General features: G+C 36.5%; 2 protein-coding genes across 2 annotated transcripts; both read left to right on the top strand.

Annotated features, from left to right (window-relative positions):
- The first annotated feature begins 3,754 nt into the window (after window positions 1-3,754).
- Window positions 3,755-10,507, top strand: LOC145908277 (solute carrier family 2, facilitated glucose transporter member 9-like). Its single transcript, XM_082995522.1, has 10 exons — window positions 3,755-3,888; window positions 4,677-4,808; window positions 5,322-5,589; window positions 5,764-5,885; window positions 5,949-6,119; window positions 6,195-6,292; window positions 6,584-6,755; window positions 8,180-8,343; window positions 8,536-8,680; window positions 8,859-10,507. Exons 1-10 carry the CDS (start codon window positions 3,877-3,879, stop codon window positions 8,985-8,987), a joined length of 1,413 nt encoding a protein of 470 aa, XP_082851648.1. The 5' UTR covers window positions 3,755-3,876; the 3' UTR covers window positions 8,988-10,507.
- Window positions 10,508-10,565: 58 nt separating this feature from the next.
- LOC145908402 (solute carrier family 2, facilitated glucose transporter member 5-like) lies at window positions 10,566-16,675 on the top strand. Its single transcript, XM_082995677.1, has 10 exons — window positions 10,566-10,980; window positions 12,589-12,720; window positions 13,077-13,344; window positions 13,530-13,651; window positions 14,000-14,170; window positions 14,443-14,540; window positions 14,851-15,022; window positions 15,577-15,740; window positions 16,101-16,245; window positions 16,438-16,675. Exons 1-10 carry the CDS (start codon window positions 10,969-10,971, stop codon window positions 16,564-16,566), a joined length of 1,413 nt encoding a protein of 470 aa, XP_082851803.1. The 5' UTR covers window positions 10,566-10,968; the 3' UTR covers window positions 16,567-16,675.
- Window positions 16,676-17,482: the final 807 nt, after the last annotated feature.

The raw sequence follows: 17,482 nt of genomic DNA, 5'->3' as shown, positions 1-17,482 counted from the left end.
TGGAAAAGGTGCGTTTGTAAAAATATATTGGTCGGTGTTGGAAGCCAAAGTTTCGGACTTTACCACGCGCGGCAACGTGATGTTTTTATTTTAGTGTTTTGATAAAATAAATGTTTTTTAAAAACCTATTTTTCCTGATGGTGCTTTTTTGTAGTTCTCGTGTTTCTTCTCCGAATTGGATGTGGTTAGGTACACGCTGTGGTAAATCCTAGTTGGGCAATTTCGTTTGGCGCTTGTTAGGCCTGATAAGGGTATTCTTTTATTTGAAAAAGGATGAGAGCAGACTAATTGCAGGTATAATCCGTATAATCTGTATAAATCCACACAGTTTGTATAAATCTGTAGAATCCGAAAAATGTCTCGATAGCAACTCGGCCTCGAAGGCAACTTGCCTTTTCTATCCCAAGGTTAAATGTTGGAGAACTCCTTTACACAAGCCTGTGTGTCTTCAAAGTAGTCTAACTCCCGGCTGAACACATACATCCACCAAGCTTTAAACCAGTCCAATGTTGTTCATAAATCTGTTTATTGTCGATAATCCACTGAAGTAATACAGCACACAAGACAGCAGTTTCTTCAGAACATGGACAGTACTCAAGCAAAACCAACATCCTAGACCCTAACACAGCCACAAATAAAACACACTGAACTGCAGGCAGCATTTGTTCCACTTAAATAGTCTGTGGTTGGCCACTGTTGACACATTATTATTGCGCATCGTGAGGTTGCTATTTGGTGTTGATTACACAACTTCAAGTTACCGATTAGGTCGGTTACGTCAGTTACTTAGAGCTTGATTTCCTACCTATAAGTGCCCTAAATAGTTTTTTTTTATGTTTAAGTTGATTATGTTTAGGAAGAAAAACCTGTGTTTAATTTAACCTTATTAAATATTTGCCAAATACATACCTATCACCTAAATGGCATGGTTTTTTACACAACTATAATGTTGCTGCCTCCACTGGCTAGCATTTTTTCACCTGCCACCAGCTCAGCAAGTTTTTCCTACTGAATTGTTCGGTCGTGATTTGACTTGACCGGAAACTCCCCCTATGTTGTTTTGTTGGACGATTTGGGCATTCGTTAAACGCGTGATTACAATGACTGTGGTTTTAGCCCTCGGCCATAACATAGTTACAATTTTGGGTCCTTTTTTGTATAAACATGTTGTGTATAAACGTGTTGTGCAAACAGCACGGAGGTAATTGTGTATATTATGAAATTTTCGAAGTTGTCGATCTGACAAGGTGGCTAACACCGATACGATAGACTTATGGCACCTAAACGTGCAGCATACAGCGTGCGATGTATGTGCTTAAAATAGTCTCTTAAACTGCTCGTGATTGGAGTAAGAGGCATTGACATTTAACGCCCTTTTTCACAGCTTTTTTGCATGTTTGAGCAATTTTAAAGCATTGCTTTTTTTTAAACGTGCAGTAAACCAAAGAAAGATTGAGTTCAGTTCAATTGCTTATTGTTTACGATATCCAGAATGAAACTTATGGGTATTATGGTGTTGTTTGCAATGTTGGCGCTAATCGATGAAAGCAATGCAAATTGGAGTAAGTAGTTGTTATCAAATATACATTGGAAAGAAATTTTTAAAATCCAATGCACCGTAACCAAGGCTAATCAAAACTCTATAGCTAGGTTGCGATTAGGATACGTTTATTTCAATTGTGACGTCATAACTGTTATGCACTGGTTGAGCCAGTTATACACGTTTTTTGCCCATGGCTCAAATGTTTTTATAGCGGCTATCAATCAAACGAATGGTAGATTCGTTAATATATTGGGTAAAGGGGTGCCAATTGTCAGCTTTACTGTGACGTAAAAACGATTACAGAGCCATAAACAACTGAATAACTTTTACAGCGTTGTTCCGAAGGTTTTTCTGTCCATACTTCTGCCAAAAGAATCGATGGGGAAATTACAAACATAAAAGCTGTGAAAATTTTGGTAAGAATATTAGTTCGTGTGCCAAATCTATTGAAACTTTGTGGGTCGTGGTAGGCCGCAGTGCATAGTTAAGTACTTCTCCAACTTTTTTTTATTTTTCAGGTGGGTATAAAGCTGTGTGCTTATTTTGCTTCTCTGAACAATGCCCAAGAAAGAGTAATAAACCTCTTGTAATATTTATTGGATAATTCCCAGAGGATTCGTCCATTTAAGGAAGAATTTTGTACATGTCTCATCAGCGTGTCTAAAATGTCCTTGCCATTTTTGATAAAATCCAAGAAATTTGTCAAATGTTCTTGCAGTTTTTCTTCTTCACATGCTAATATGAACATAATATTTACAAGGTTTGGAATCATTGTCCTACTATAGCTTGGTATGAATTCACGTGTTATACGGGATTGCTTTAAATTTGTTATGTGTACTTTGTTGTGACAATTGCCCGCTTTTGCTGTATTCAGCTAATTTTTAATGGTTTCAAAATACCTAACATACTGTCAGTTTTGTCGTTTTTTGGTCATATTTCTATGTTATAAAATAAACGTCACCTTATCAGTCATAACAAATATAATGTTGCTGTTGCTGACAGGCATATTGTATTTCAATAGTCTGTTCTTCTGGTACATTAAAAAGTAACTTGTATTTACCAACGTTTTCGCCTGCTATCCAACTAGGCTTCCTCGGGGTAATGATACAGCACACAACCAACACCAGTCATAACAGATTACAGTTAGCAGGATATACGAGCTTTAAGCAGAATGTTTCGCACACTTTCCAGACTGGATTTAATTAAACGTGACACAAAAATACCCGGTGTGGACATTTTTTAATTACGTGAATTTTCCGGAAATGGTGATTGATTTGTGATTGCTTGGCATTATCTCTGGTCTCGTTTTGCTTCTTAAAAAACAACTGGGCCAGAAATCAGGTATGCTGGACAACAAGGCAAATCTGTGTATGATTAGTGTTATTATAGTATGTTTTCAAACGCACGTGATCAAATAACATATAGTTGGATTCCGTCACAACTTGATATAATACATCTTTAACGAGCAAGTTAGATTAAGGTATTTTCTTAAATTGGTAAAATTACAGCTCAAAACGACCAAAATGTCAAGAAACGTTTTCAAATGCAAAAAATATAACTGTGCCTTCCACCACCATATTTGATACATGCTGTGTTCTATTTCTTGTCACATCTTGGGAAAATACATTCACGTATGCAAACAAGGATTTCACTTCCATCTTGCTTTGAGTGGTTCGGTTGCTGTTTTAGCAACACATAGATATCATAATTTGTTTCGCACCATCAATGGGTTTTGGGCGCAACGTTAAGTCACGTAATAATCTTATATAACGAAGACTTTTTCGTAAAGAAAAGATAACTTTAATTTCATTTATTCATTATACGAAATTGTGCGGAAAATTTATTGATATATCTCTCTTTCTGGTTTCCATTGTATTTTGATCACCGTTATAATCAACAGTGTTGCCATTACGTCATTATTTATAAGAATCATCCTTAAATGTGACCGATGTGCTAATTTTTTAAGCTGTTTAATCAAGACGTATATATTGGGTTATTTAAGCTTGTTGCAAATAAATCAAAGAAATTACTAACTTTATTAACTTTATTGTTTCTGGCCTTTAGATATAAAGTATGATTATCAAAGCTAACACTATATTTGAGTTAGTTTGTTGGGTATAAAGTAATTTTGCAACAAGTTATAGGTTAAAATTTTTAGCGCTGCTTAAATCCTCCTGGCTTTAAATTCACTCGGTAGGGCAGTTTGGACAAAAAAAAGGTTTGGGCAAAAACATTTGTCTTGGGAAATGAGTTAGCACATTTGCTGGGTTGTTTGGAGACAAAGCGACTTTGAATGCGAAGGTGAATTTGGGAGTCGACATTTGCATTCAACAATGGAGGAACTGGTAAGTGTTATTTGCCAAAAACTATATTTTAAATTATCTTGTAGTGTTGACTGAATAAAGATTCTAAACAATAAAGTGCCGACTGACTCCAGGCGATCAATGCCCTTTCAAACCAGCTTAGTTTTAGTCCTGCTTAGACTATACGTAACTTGTAAGTATATCGTTTGCCTATAAGTTCACTCATAATTATATATGAATATTGTGTGTCAGTAGGGAATATCATCATGTTATTTAAAACTGGTACTTCGGTTATTAAATAAACAAGATATGTTTGGCACGGACACCAGAAATAAAGCAACATTTCTAAAAGAACGCCTAAGAAATCAGTACAACATGTTTTGGCCTTAAATTTAAGGTCTCTACCAGAGTACGATTGATAGTTTCCAAAGATTGAAAGCTTAACGGGGCGTGCAAGCAAAACAAATCCAGCTAAACTCTCCCGCGCCTGCGGAATGCAAAACGCCGACCATCTGTCATCATGCATCGTAAATTTAGAATGCGAAGCTCGACCACCAAGTTTTGAAATTGCGCAACAAATCACAGGAAACCGAAAATTAGTGGATTCGCATCGGCCATAACATGCGATTGTGTAAAGAATTTTTAAATGATTCATCGAGGTTTATGAATATCTAAAAGCGTTGCTGGATTAAATAGAAGCAAAAAAGTGTTAAAATCTGCAATACAAGGCCAAATCTATCAAGTTTATGAATTTTACATTTAACGAATCACGGTACACTTTATGAACTATTGGTCATCATGTCAAACGCAAACCACATTTTTCTTTCAAGGACAATTCTCGTTTCGCAACGGTGTTTCTGTTCATCACGAGTTGCTTGAGTTTTTTCAATATTGGATTTCATTTCACCGGTCTTGGCCCACTTGTCCCAGCAATACAAGTGGTTTACAATAATACATACATGGTAAGCAAAAAACGCAAGAAGCTTTAAACTTACATACTTCTATTAACACATGTAACCATGCTAGGTTAAAGTTAATTCTAGCGTACATGAATCCATCTGTTATTAGCACACACCAGCCATCTGCACAATGGCTTAATTCGCTTCAATGACAATTGTTGCATTGTTGTGTCATACAGTTAGGGTTGCTGCTGTTCTTGTTTCAAATAAAGACAATGGTGATAAATCAAATAGTGAGTTTGCCAACCTCGCCAAAATCAAACTGAATTGTTTTGTGTTTGCAAAGATGTCGCGCTTGACTGAGTCAACGTCGTTTTTACATTCCTAGAGCAGGCAGGTTAACCTCAACTTCAACAGAACTTTTCTGTGTCAAGGGTCACATTGAGTGGTGGGGAAATCGTGCTAATGACCCAAACCGTGCAAATAGAACTGTTTTTGCCGAAAATACGTTGTTCAAATGTGTGGTCGTTTGAAAATATTGTACAAAATGACTAAAAAGATTTTTGTTATGCGTAGAAACGCTATGGCGATCCATTGCCACAAGACGTGTGGTATATTTTGCTCACTTTCACAATTTCCATTATACTGGTTGGTGGATTTACTGCGGCTTGTTGCAACAAGTTTCTACTTCATATCTTCTCAAGAAAACGTCTTATACAGCTTTGCCATTTACTCAATTTGGTCGGTGTTGTCATAATTTGTTTGGTTGGAGGTCTCACCGGCTCCTACGAAGCTGTCATCGTTGGTAGATTTTTGGTTGGGATACCGCTTGGGGTTTTCTACAGTAAGATACCGGTTTGTGTGTTGTATTACAGAAAATTTTGCGAATATGAAAATGTCTATAAATTTCATGCTCTTTTGGAAGAAAACAAATTCCCACGTTTATTTAAAAAAATATAAATACAGATAATGTCTCAAGTGAAAAACTACGTGACAAGATTTTTTTATTTATCCACAGCACTCCTTCCGATGTTTAATGCGGAAGTTAGCGTTAGAAGTAAACACCCAGTGTGGCAAAGTGCAACCGCCATTTCCATTGTAATAGGAACGTTCATCGGACCGGCACTTGCCCATCCAAAGGTGTGTAGCAAACATTCCATATGAACTCAGAGCTCCGTGTTAAAACCTTTGCCGTTTTTCTAGGGTCTAGGAACTCCACAGTTGTGGCCTGTTGCGATTAGTTTCGTTTCATTGCCTTCCATCGTGTATCTCATTGCAAGTTTTTGGTTTCCTGAAACACCATATTACCTTATAAGGGCAGGAAAAGTAGAAGAGGCACTGGAGCTTCTTCGGAAACTACGGATAGGAACCATGGTAACCAATTTATTTATTTTTTATTAAACGCACAGTTAAACATTTTTTGTACATAAACTTGTGAACATTATACAGGATAATGTTAAAGCGGAAATGGCATCAATAGAAGAAGAAATTAACAAGTCTCTAAGTGTTCTCTCCTTAAAAGAAATTCTTTCTACAAAACAATACAGGTAATGGAAAAATTGCCATGATAGGTATTTGACCAACTTCTCCTTCAACTTACTGTATAGTTATGTTTTGATTACAACAATTAGTGGATTCGATTTAAGTTTCAAATTGAATATGATTTCAGAATGTATTTCATAATTTTGTGCGTTCTAATCTGGTAAATCAAACCACGAGTAAAGATAACTGTTTGGTAAACTGATCAACTAAAAAATGATTTTTTTGCATAGAAATTATATGATGATATGTTATAGCATCGGTTCAAGCTTTTAAATGGTATATTTCAAATATTTCAGGAGAATCTTCTTCTGTGTTGCCGCAATATTTGCCGGCTTTATGTTAAGTGGTGCCAATCATTTCTTCTTCTACACCGATTTCGTATTTCTGCAAGCTGGTGTTGACCCCGACACGGTAACTTTTGCAAGTTTAGGAGTTTTTGCTCTAGAAGCCATCCTCTGTCTTCCGGCGGTAAGTAGTAAATACTGTGTATCACATGATCCACGCAAGGCATTACTATTTCACATTCAAGCTTTTGCCAAACCTTATCATGCTTTACAGTAAGAATTTAGGCCACTGGATAAGTGTGCGGCCTTAAAGTGCATATGACACGTAAAAATAAAACATGTTAATAATCAAACTAAGAGATGTTCATAACTTTAGAACATTTTTGGCAAAAAAAGTAGCTTGATACGACGACTGGTTTCTGAGATACAGCTGATCAAAGTCGCACTTTTGCCGCTGCGAACGAAATCGTGCGAAAGCGAGATATTGTTGCGTGACGTCATAGAAGGCGCTTTGGTCATGCGCGAGTGCTGACAGCAAGCCTTATGCGTAGGAATGGAAAACATTGTACAACTGGTTTAAGCATAATATTGCATTAAACAGGGGACAAAAAGTGAACAAGTGCAATAAACGGATTTTGATGTTAATTTAAGCTGAAGACAGATGACCGCTGTTCGACCTATTATGTCTTATTTAGTTGTTCGACTTATAATGTCAGTTACTGGGACAGGCTGTTCTTGTTGTTACAGCATTTATGATCGCTAACGTGATACATGAACTTTTGAAAACACGACAGAGACAAACCGTTAGTTTAGCATTGTCGTTTTGTCCACTCACAGTTATGTCGTTTCTGCTATACCCTATGGTCTTCCGCTAATTAGGGACAAGTAAGCCTTTGATTCGTGACGTCACAATAACAAATTTTTGTGTGATGCAAAACCCTGTCCTGACCTTTACGGTAACGTAATCTGTGGATTCTCCTATGTTTGAAACTATTCGATATCTGCGAAAAAGGCGCCTTCTCCTATCTAAACAATGCATTTTTTTCGACGCAAGCGCCATATGTGATGTCCTTTTCTCCTTAGCGCAAAAGGTTTACGATTTTTGGTCGCCGTTACTTTTCGTGCAGTTTTCTACATTTTTTAGTTGACGTAGAACCGTGAAACTTTGGATATATGTTTGTTGTAGATGTACCTTTAGTTTTACGCAAAGTTGTCATGGCCGTGTCATATGCACTTTAAGAGGCCTGCGGTAAATATTATAAAATGGAACATCAAGACAGTTTTACTGCAAAATTTGGTGATGCATCTGTTGTTTGAGAAAGAATAAGGCACAGAAGATTGGTGCCAGGTTCCTAAATTGCGCTTCTGTTTTGTTCACACTTGAATTTTTGTTTATTTTTACCATGGTCTGTGGTCGGGACTTAAGGCAAGCAAAGTTTATCATTTAAAGTTTTGGGCCAAATGGAGGATTCAAACTTTTTCGTATGTGGAAAGAAACAATTCTTATTTTCGTTCTGCAATTTAAAACAAGAAATTTCTACGAGAGTTTATGAAACATCTGAAATTACTGTGTTGTCTTGTGTTAATGCCACAATGTATACATTTCAGTTTAAAGTTATCAACATGTACGGAGGTCGGAATGTTCTCATCGGTTCGACTGTGGTTATCATGTTTTCAGCAGTTTTGTTCACAATCAGTCAAATAACTAATCATCTGGCTCCATCGGCAATGCCCATTGTTGCTATAATATCTACAGCTTTGATAATATCAGCGTGAGTAGAAGTAGAAGATAATGCATTGTACAATAAGCTGGTGTTTATGATATCCTAAGTGTTTTATGATATCCTTTTCAGATATTTTTTAACAGTCACAATGCTTTTCATAATATATTTTAATCCGCAACGGTGTTTTTGACTCGTTGTTTTGATTTAACAGCTAAATAAACCATAAGGATTTATTTGCAGTTTTGGTGCTTTTATGAACACAGCAATACTTGTCGTTCTCTCTGATATTACAACGGAACCGATACGCCCCACTGCGTTCAGCTTAGGCTCGATGTTATTGTGGATTATATCTTGGATCGTTGCGTTTTTGCCACCCTATCTCCAGGTATACGCTTAAAGCTTCTTTCCAATCACAAGCATTAAGCAAATTTCAACCAATTGCAATTTGTGATAAATTTTCATTCTAAAGTGTGTACTGTTTTGCCTATGCGACGACAAGTTGCTGTTTTATTGTACAACGAAACAACCGAAAAGATTTTCATCAAATCATAAAAACATTTCAGGAGGCACTTGGACCGTACGCAGTGTCAATATGGATAGGTTGCACCGTGTTTTTTCTAATATTTCAAATCACTTGTCTGCCTGAAACCAAAGGGAAGACAACAGATGAGATACAAGAATACTTCAAATAAAGCATTTTGTATATTTAAAAACACCAAATATGTTGGCCAGTGTTAAGTTTGTTGCTGCTTAATAAACTTTCTAACTCCATGCTTTGCTCTGTCGCTCTGTGGGTTTTCAGTGTTTGTATTTCAAACCCTGTGGATGGTTTGCAACGTTGAGTTCGCCAATCTTGTTGTTTCAGTGTTTGCATGCATGAATGAAGTTACGTCTATTTGCGGCGTGTGAGCAGCGAAACGTGATTCGTGCGAAAAAGCCCGAAACAACACAATTGCTGACGCATTTAACAAACGCACGTGCCAATACATACTGAACAAATACATTGTGTACCACCAACTCAACACAGAAGGCAAACTTAATGTGACAAACTATGGCATCTACAACTGTAAATCCAGTATGTCGTAGTTCCAATTCAAGTTCGGTTTTCAAAAAAAATCCGTTTTAGGTTTGGTTCGGAATCAAAATTATCAATTCCAGTTCAAACCAGTGTATCAACCAGAGCTATTACTGTTTTATTTTGAGCATAAACGCAACCAACTTATTGAGTCAGCAAACTTCGTAATTTCGTATATCCTCCTTAATGTTCCATTTTTAGGTGTTGCTATTAGCATTTAGTTTCATTACCGTTACAATATTTTCCCCATAAATTTAGCTTTGCCAAGAAAACGACCATTAAAACTATCATCGCCGAGTTTGGGACATCATTATTTGTCAGCACAACTTATTTAACTGAACTCTGTCCTTCATTGCGCTTTTATCACCCAAATGCAATAACAAACATTCAAAATCACGTGAAGTTTATTAAGTGCATTAAACAGGTCTGACAATCTTCGACTTTGTGGAATTAACTCTGTTCAAACACAAACGAGATATTTGAGGCAGAGGCACCCGATGCAGGTTTCGGTTCAATTTGCAGCCTAAATATAGATACGGGTCGGGTAACTGCTTTCAGCTTTGGTTCACAAAAACTAACGGCTCAACTCGGTCTAAAGGTTCCGGTTTAACTCCGATTCGAGGCCGGGTCTTTAAAACCAGAATACAACACTTGTTGCTTCACAATTCTGACAATGCTGTTGTTACAATGTCAGTGGTGTGTTCAGTAAAGGTGAGCTGTTTTAAACCGAAGTTATGCGGTTTAAAGCTGCAGATGCAGGCCTATAGCATCACTGTGACTTTCGTAATAACACTAAAAAAGCAGTAACTTTTTACTACAGGATCAGCCTGGCCTATGATCAGGAGTATATATTTAGGGAGAATACCAAAATAACTGTGATGATCTTACCAACTATCAAATTGGAGATTTGTACACAGTTCAAACCAAAGTTACAACCTAACAAGAAAATGAGAAAACGTTTGCATTAAAACATCGTCATGATAAAGAAAACCGCTATTGGGTGTTCTTCAAGGAAAATTTTGTCAAATGGTAATAAATTGGACGTTAGGAAAAGATAAACGAATCTTTGACTTTGAGATTTTGGGCTAAAGATTATGGCTTCATAGGAACACCCGCATCCTTGCTGTACACTATGCGTTTTTTTTTTATAATTTAATACGCTTATATAATTATAATAAATCCGAATGGATGGCGAGAAATTATTAAAGTTTGCACCATAAGGTACAACGATCTTGCTAATTGAACAAAGCACAAATATGTCGTAATAATATTTACCAAGTACCATTGTGGTCCCTTTATTTTTACTTACATTTTTGGTTGTAGGTTTGATCATTGATAAAGGGTTATAAACCTGACTTGAATGAAATGGTGTTAGGTTACTGACAACTGCCACAACCTACTTTTGCCGTTCTCTCAATTCTGCAAACAGCCTCCAACGAACCGAGGACCGGAAAAAAAGACCTTCTATCTCCACATATTTCACGTACATTAAAATGCCACTGATAGTTGGTGTTGGAATATCAGCAGTTTAGGTAAAGGTTACCCAGCGCTAGAACTAAAGCAGGCGACGATAATAACAGAACAGCAAGGAAATAAAGATGGGCGAACCTGTAAGTCAGTATTTTTATTATATATGTGGTATTTTGTGCGTTTTCTTTCACTGAAATTAAAATTCTTGTAAATGTTGTTTCCATCAGCGTAAAATAGATTCATTTTGATATAATGTGAAAGTAAACAAAATGCACCACTGCATCAAATAGCATTTAATTTGGCGGTTATAACGACATAAGATTTTTATATGTGTCAAGTGGCCTTAAGGGATTGTACTTAGCGTTCTTGCGCACCAATAACTGTTCTGAAAGGGATAATTAAAGCATGTTGTAGTTTAAAATGATATGAATTTAACATCGGTGGGTTCATGATAACGTACAGTCTTTGGCGAGATATGCGTAAGTGCCGTAAACGTTTCCTGTGGCTCCGAGACGAAAACATACCTGGGAGAAAATGCACACAGCTGTAAAAGTTCTGCGCCGGTCAAGCGAGGTCTTCACAAACATTTCAACTAATTTTTGAAGATTTAAGGATTGTTGCCGCATTTTTTTCCGCGGTTGAGTTTATTAAAAAAAAAACACATATAACTTGCGATATATGACGTTGTTTGTTGCCGAATTTGCCCTGTTTTATTTATAACTTAGTGTCGGATTTGCGACGAAATTTGTAATCAGACTTTGCTATATTTTTGCGCATTTTAAAGGACCACACAAGAATAAATACACAAAGGCTTAACCATTTACTGACAGTTGCAAGCGTTTCAAGTTGGTAAAATCGGATAAGACCATGCCAACACCCAGCTGAAATTATTACAACGTGACTAGCCCGAGGCGTGATGAATCATATGAGTTATAAATATACAATTTTCAAGCAAATTTTTGAGACGAATTATTCATAAGATGCGATATGAAATATTGAACTATTTGCGCTGCATACAACCTTCAATATTAAATATAGGTGTAACAATTTAAAAAACAACCTAATACCTAACTCGTTTAACACTATGTTTGATTTTGTTACATTCATTCAATGCTATTAGTACATAATATACTTACAGCGAGCAGCATAAGTAGGTTTTGTATGTGTGCTTCATTAATCAACGGTGGAATGTTATTTTCTGACATTCGGTTTTTTACTAGTAGGCCCACATTACTTAAACCAGAGGATTTCAAATGGGTCGTCGTAGCGCATTAGTGTACCTTTCAAAAAAGATTTCTAGCCTTCTTCTATAGCATTCACAATTTTCTGAGAAGCATATCGAATTTTATTTTCATATAATTGGGTGCATCGGAGTGAACAAACGTGTTTTTGAAAAGGTCGAAACATTTTGTTTGCGCCGTGCGTCATTACACTACGTGATGAATAACTGCTGCGTCACTGCGGCTTTTGAGCTGTGATACAAAAGCGCACTAAACCACTTTGTTCACGAAATTTGGGAAAGGCTTGAACCGTAATTCGTGATTGGAAAAATTCTGGGAACATTTTTTTTTAACTTTGAATTAAGAAAAAATACATTAAATTAAATTATAAAATCCCTTTTATGTTCTCGGATACAGGTTCAATTCCTCTAACATTGTTCCCGAAAGGAAACTAAAACATAATTCACTCCTTTTTTGAAATAATATCATCATCGTCACCTTTACCATCAAAACCTCTTGTTTTATCAGGAAAACTCCCGATACGCTTCAGTGGTTTTGTTCATCACCGGTTTCTCAAGTTATTTTCTCATTGGATTTCACTTTACAACTCTAGGTCCTCTTGTTCCAACTCTACAGGATCTATATAACCAGACCTACACAGTGTGTAACCACGTTTCTATATTGAATTTCTTAGCAGTTGCATGGGATTAAACGTTTGTTTTAAAGTTTTATATTTTCTTACAATAATCAGCTTACAAACCGTCAATTATGAATTTAACGCCGCTTTTTCAAAAGCTTCTGATTATCATTAAAAATGGCTAAATGCATTCATAGAACCACAGATTTAATTGCTTGGTGTTTTTTGTTTAAAGGACGAAAGTAATACGCGAACAATGCTTATGTTTGCTCAGGAATTTAAAGTCAATACAAGTAAAGTAATTTTCTGAGAATACATTTCATTTACACCCATCAAGTGCTATTTACACCAACCAATTTCTATGGTATTTTTACTACAGGCCAGGTACGGAGTTCCCTTGCCTAATGACCTTTGGTTTGCTCTCCTAACTTTGACAATTTCATTCGTTTTGATCGGTGGTTTTATTGGTGGATGCAGCAACAAGTTTTTACTTAGTGTATTATCGAGAAAACGTATTATACAACTTTGTCACTGCTTCAACTTAGTCGGGATTGCTGTAATTTGTTTGATTGGGGGTCTGACTCGCTCGTATGAAGCTATCATCGTTGGAAGGCTCTTGGTTGGAATTCCACTGGGAGTGTTTTTCAGTAAGACTCTGAATTCTTCGAAGTAAAAGTTATGAATTAGAATAAATCACTTGTAGTTTAAATACTCGCATTAAAAACAATTTATCAGCTGTTGTTTTGTTCCTGACTGAATTGACAACGAAGTTATTTGCAATTGTGAAAGTTGAGCAAACATTTTCATACTTACTTTATCTTTATTATTTAAGCACTCATTGCAATGTTCAATGCCGAGATGAGTGCAAAGGGCAGACTCCATATTTGGCAAAGCATTACAGCCATGTCTCTCCTGGTTTCATCTGTTTTCGGACCAGCACTCACCCATCCAAAGGTAACAAGTCTGACGTTGACATTCACAATGAAATGTTTTGCAAAGAAACTGGAAAACTGGTAAAGTTGCCACAGTTGTCATTCCACTTGTAAATGAAACACACTTCACATATTTTACGTGATAACACCAACTCAAACTTGAGTTATGCCAGTTTTGTATTACAAGTAACAGTTTTATGAATTTTGCAATGTTCCCTTGTTAAACTTATTAATTATTTCGATACGATAGCTGTGACCTGATAGCCAAGTAAGGACTTGCTCAGTTGTGTTATGCGACGGCATGAAATATTTTTGCGTATTATAGGCATTTGCTTTATTGATGTAGGTTTCAACTAACAGTTTGTCTTAGGGTCTAGGTACGACTGAGCTATGGTCTGTGGGAGTGTCCTTTGCTGCACTTCCTTCCATCCTATACCTCGCGGCAGCCTTTCGCTTTCCCCTCTCTCCATATTACCTCATAAGGACGGGGAAGGTTGACGAGGCTTTTCAAGTTCTTAGAAAACTTCGCACAGGAAATGAGGTTCCACGTGATGTTTGTTTGTAAACTAAGTTTTTTTTTGTATGTTAATTCAAACTCGGCATGAGAACTTTTTTGTAAATAATTGACCAATATGATTGTCGAAGATAAAAATAAGGACAAATAATACCGAAAAAGCTGAATATTAAAAATTCCATAAACCTTACATTTTATTACAAAAAAAGCATTTACCCTGGGGTGAACCATTTACATGGGTTATAAAACTCTTCATTATATTGTTCGTATATTCATTCATGGTTTACGGAAATTGACAGAACGACATCCAAGCCGAAATTGCGTCAATGGAAAAGGAAATTAATCAATCAACCAATGTTCTAACTTTAAAAGAAACTCTTTCCACAAGTCATCACAGGTAATGTAGAATATACATATGCCTGCGAACCTGATCCCGATACGATAACTGTGAACAGTAAACAAGGACCTGCGCAGCGGGGCGATCCTTTCTTTTCATGCGAAAAGCATTAAACAATTCTGCGTATTCCTAAAATTTTATTTGTTAGTTCCACCTCGAGTTAAATCTTAATTTAAAAAATTACTTACATTTTTGACTGAAATATAAAACCTTTTCAACAATATCCACGCAAAGATAGGACATCTCCTTCAAAACAAATTTTATAATTATGCTGGTTGGGACCCAAAACAGTCGTTTTTGTTCCTTGCAGACGGATTTTTTTCGCGGTTGTTGCACTTTTTGCCGGATCCATCTTATCGGGTGCAGGCCACTTTTTGTATTACACCGACTTTGTGTTTCTTCAAGCTGGCGTGAATGCCGACTCTGTTACCTTTGCAACTATAGGAGTTTTTGGAATCCAATGCCTTCTTGGTTTGCCAGCGGTAAGGAATGTACGCAAATGTTTATGAAATGATTATCAAGAGTTTTATCGATATCGTCAATTATTATGGACCCGCTGTGTGAGTAAAAACACTAATATTGAAAACTCTTGGAGCAACTTTGGTCTAGACGGAAAAAACTATAATCTGTGGAAAACCGACTCAAAAAAAAAGATCACTGCAAACATTTTGTTACTGGTTGGCAGTGTACATGCGATAAAAAAAAACGATAGCACCGTGAATGCTAAACAGTTGCCTAATTAAATTGAAATAAAGCCAGTATTTTGTGATAAAAATATATTTTTTAATGTTAATATAATGTTGTTTTTGAGCAACTGGCTTTCTGGCATAAATTAACGTAAATTACACCGACGTTTTTCTTGCTTATGAGCAAGACATCAGGGTAATAATAGCAGTCAAAACGTCGTTATATTAAATACCGCTTAATTTGTTCTTGAAGGTCAGTTCCTTGAAGACTATATTGTACAAATATATTTTACATACATTTTATATAAATCTATGCATTTTTATCCAACTGTATATTGATGACGTTTCAGTTCAAGATCATCGGAAGGTTTGGAGGTGTAAAAGTTTTGATTGCATCAACGGTATCCGTATTGTTTTCTCTTATCTTGTTCACCGTCTCCCAAATCACTTTCCGTTTTGCTCCTACTGTTATGCCCATCATTGCTATTGTAGCAACTGCTTTGATTATTTGTTCGTGAGTAAATTAATGTACAAAAAATTTTATGCCTAACATTTATAGCAATTTCCTGCAACAATTATATGTTAAATTCCATAAAGCGATCTGTGGACAGCTCAGATGGTGGATTTTTTTGAGAAAAATTTAACAGGGATCATCAGTTTGTCCAACTCATTCAAATTATTTGACAACTGTCCACAAATCGCTTTGCGGAATTTAACATATCATTATATTGATACGGTGTGCGATCGACAGCCTGCCAAGGGCCTTTAGTTTTTAAATTGATCCAATTTTTTTGTTTTTCAATCACATTTCCTGAAAAAGTTTAAATTGGAATATTCTCGCAAGCTGAACCTTTTTTTTGTTTTTATGTTGTAGATTTGGTTCCTTTTTAACGCCTGCGCTACTTGTAGTTCTTTCCGAAATAACCACAGAACCGATACGCCCCACTGCTTTTGGATACGGTTCGATGGCCTTGTGGTTTTTTGCATGGTTGGTTGGCTTCTTGCCACCCTATCTTCAGGTACGTATAAAGTCTAAAATAATCAACCAGTTTCTAACGTCCGTTTTTTTTTATTTGCATATAATTGCATTGCGAAGACCCAACATTCATTTCTACCCCATTAATGGTTACTTTCTCTTTGGTTTTTTAAGATTTGCTGCACCTGTTTGTATCTGTTTTGTATTATTTACTTAAAACACCATAATGTTTTAGGAAAGTTTCGGGCCATATTCAGTCACCCCTTGGCTTGGATGTACGATTTTCTTCCTCATATTTCAACTTACTTGCTTGCCCGAAACCAAGGGGAAAACATGCAAACAGATACAGGACTACTTTGCATAAAAGTGTTGTTTGTCGATAGTTCCTAAAAACGAAGTTCATTTTTTAAGCAAAAAGATTTTTATCATATTGTGTTGAAGAGAATTGCGGATACCATAATAAATTGTAAATAAATAAATAAAACGTATGTTGAAGTATGTTGAAAGCAGGGTCAACCATTCTTAAATGCAAAGATTTCCCTGTACATAAACTATAACCTAAAACTAAGGAAGAAATTCTATACTGTATAGAAATTCCTATATTATTTAGGGAGAGTTTGAACTCACGACCCTCTACCAACTGAGCTAAGTGGTTTCACGGGGTATATTGTGGCCAAGGTACACTGGTGCGCAAGCGCACAACTGGTCGGGCGACCTACACATACGTAGAGGATCTCCACCACCGTAAAGTAATACCATGCATTCGCATAGCAAGGCAGGATCGCCCCACTGCGCAGGTCCTTTATATTTGCCCAGGGTCGTGAGTTCAAACCTCACCGGGAGCATGATTTTTCAGATCTCGCTCCGACTTGTCGGGAATAGTGGCTAATCCAGCATGGCTGCGAAGCCTGTGAACCTTATGATCAGAGTATTAGAGTTGTGATCGCCAAATATAAAGGCCTGCGCAGTGAGGCAATCCTACTTTGCTATGGGAATGCATGGTATTACTTCTGCGTTGTCGGATTACGGTGGTGGAGATCCTCTACGTATGTGAAGGTCGCCTGACAAGTTGTGCGCGTGCTCACCAGTGTACCTTGGCCACAATATACCCATGATATTGGTTTAAGTTATAACTAAATAATGATAAAACGTATTAATACTACTAATTAGTCGTAATTAAGTCAACTTTTGTTATAGTGCCTCATGATGGAATATGTTGTTTTGTTTATTCAGTATAAAAGCGTTCACGTATGCTCAGTACTTGTAGTGGTGGCCGGTTT

The sequence above is a fragment of the Ascidia mentula genome, chromosome 7 (genome assembly GCF_947561715.1).
Source record: "Ascidia mentula chromosome 7, kaAscMent1.1, whole genome shotgun sequence".
Taxonomy (NCBI): Eukaryota; Metazoa; Chordata; class Ascidiacea; order Phlebobranchia; family Ascidiidae; genus Ascidia; species Ascidia mentula.
This window is presented reverse-complemented; position numbering and strand designations above follow the sequence as displayed.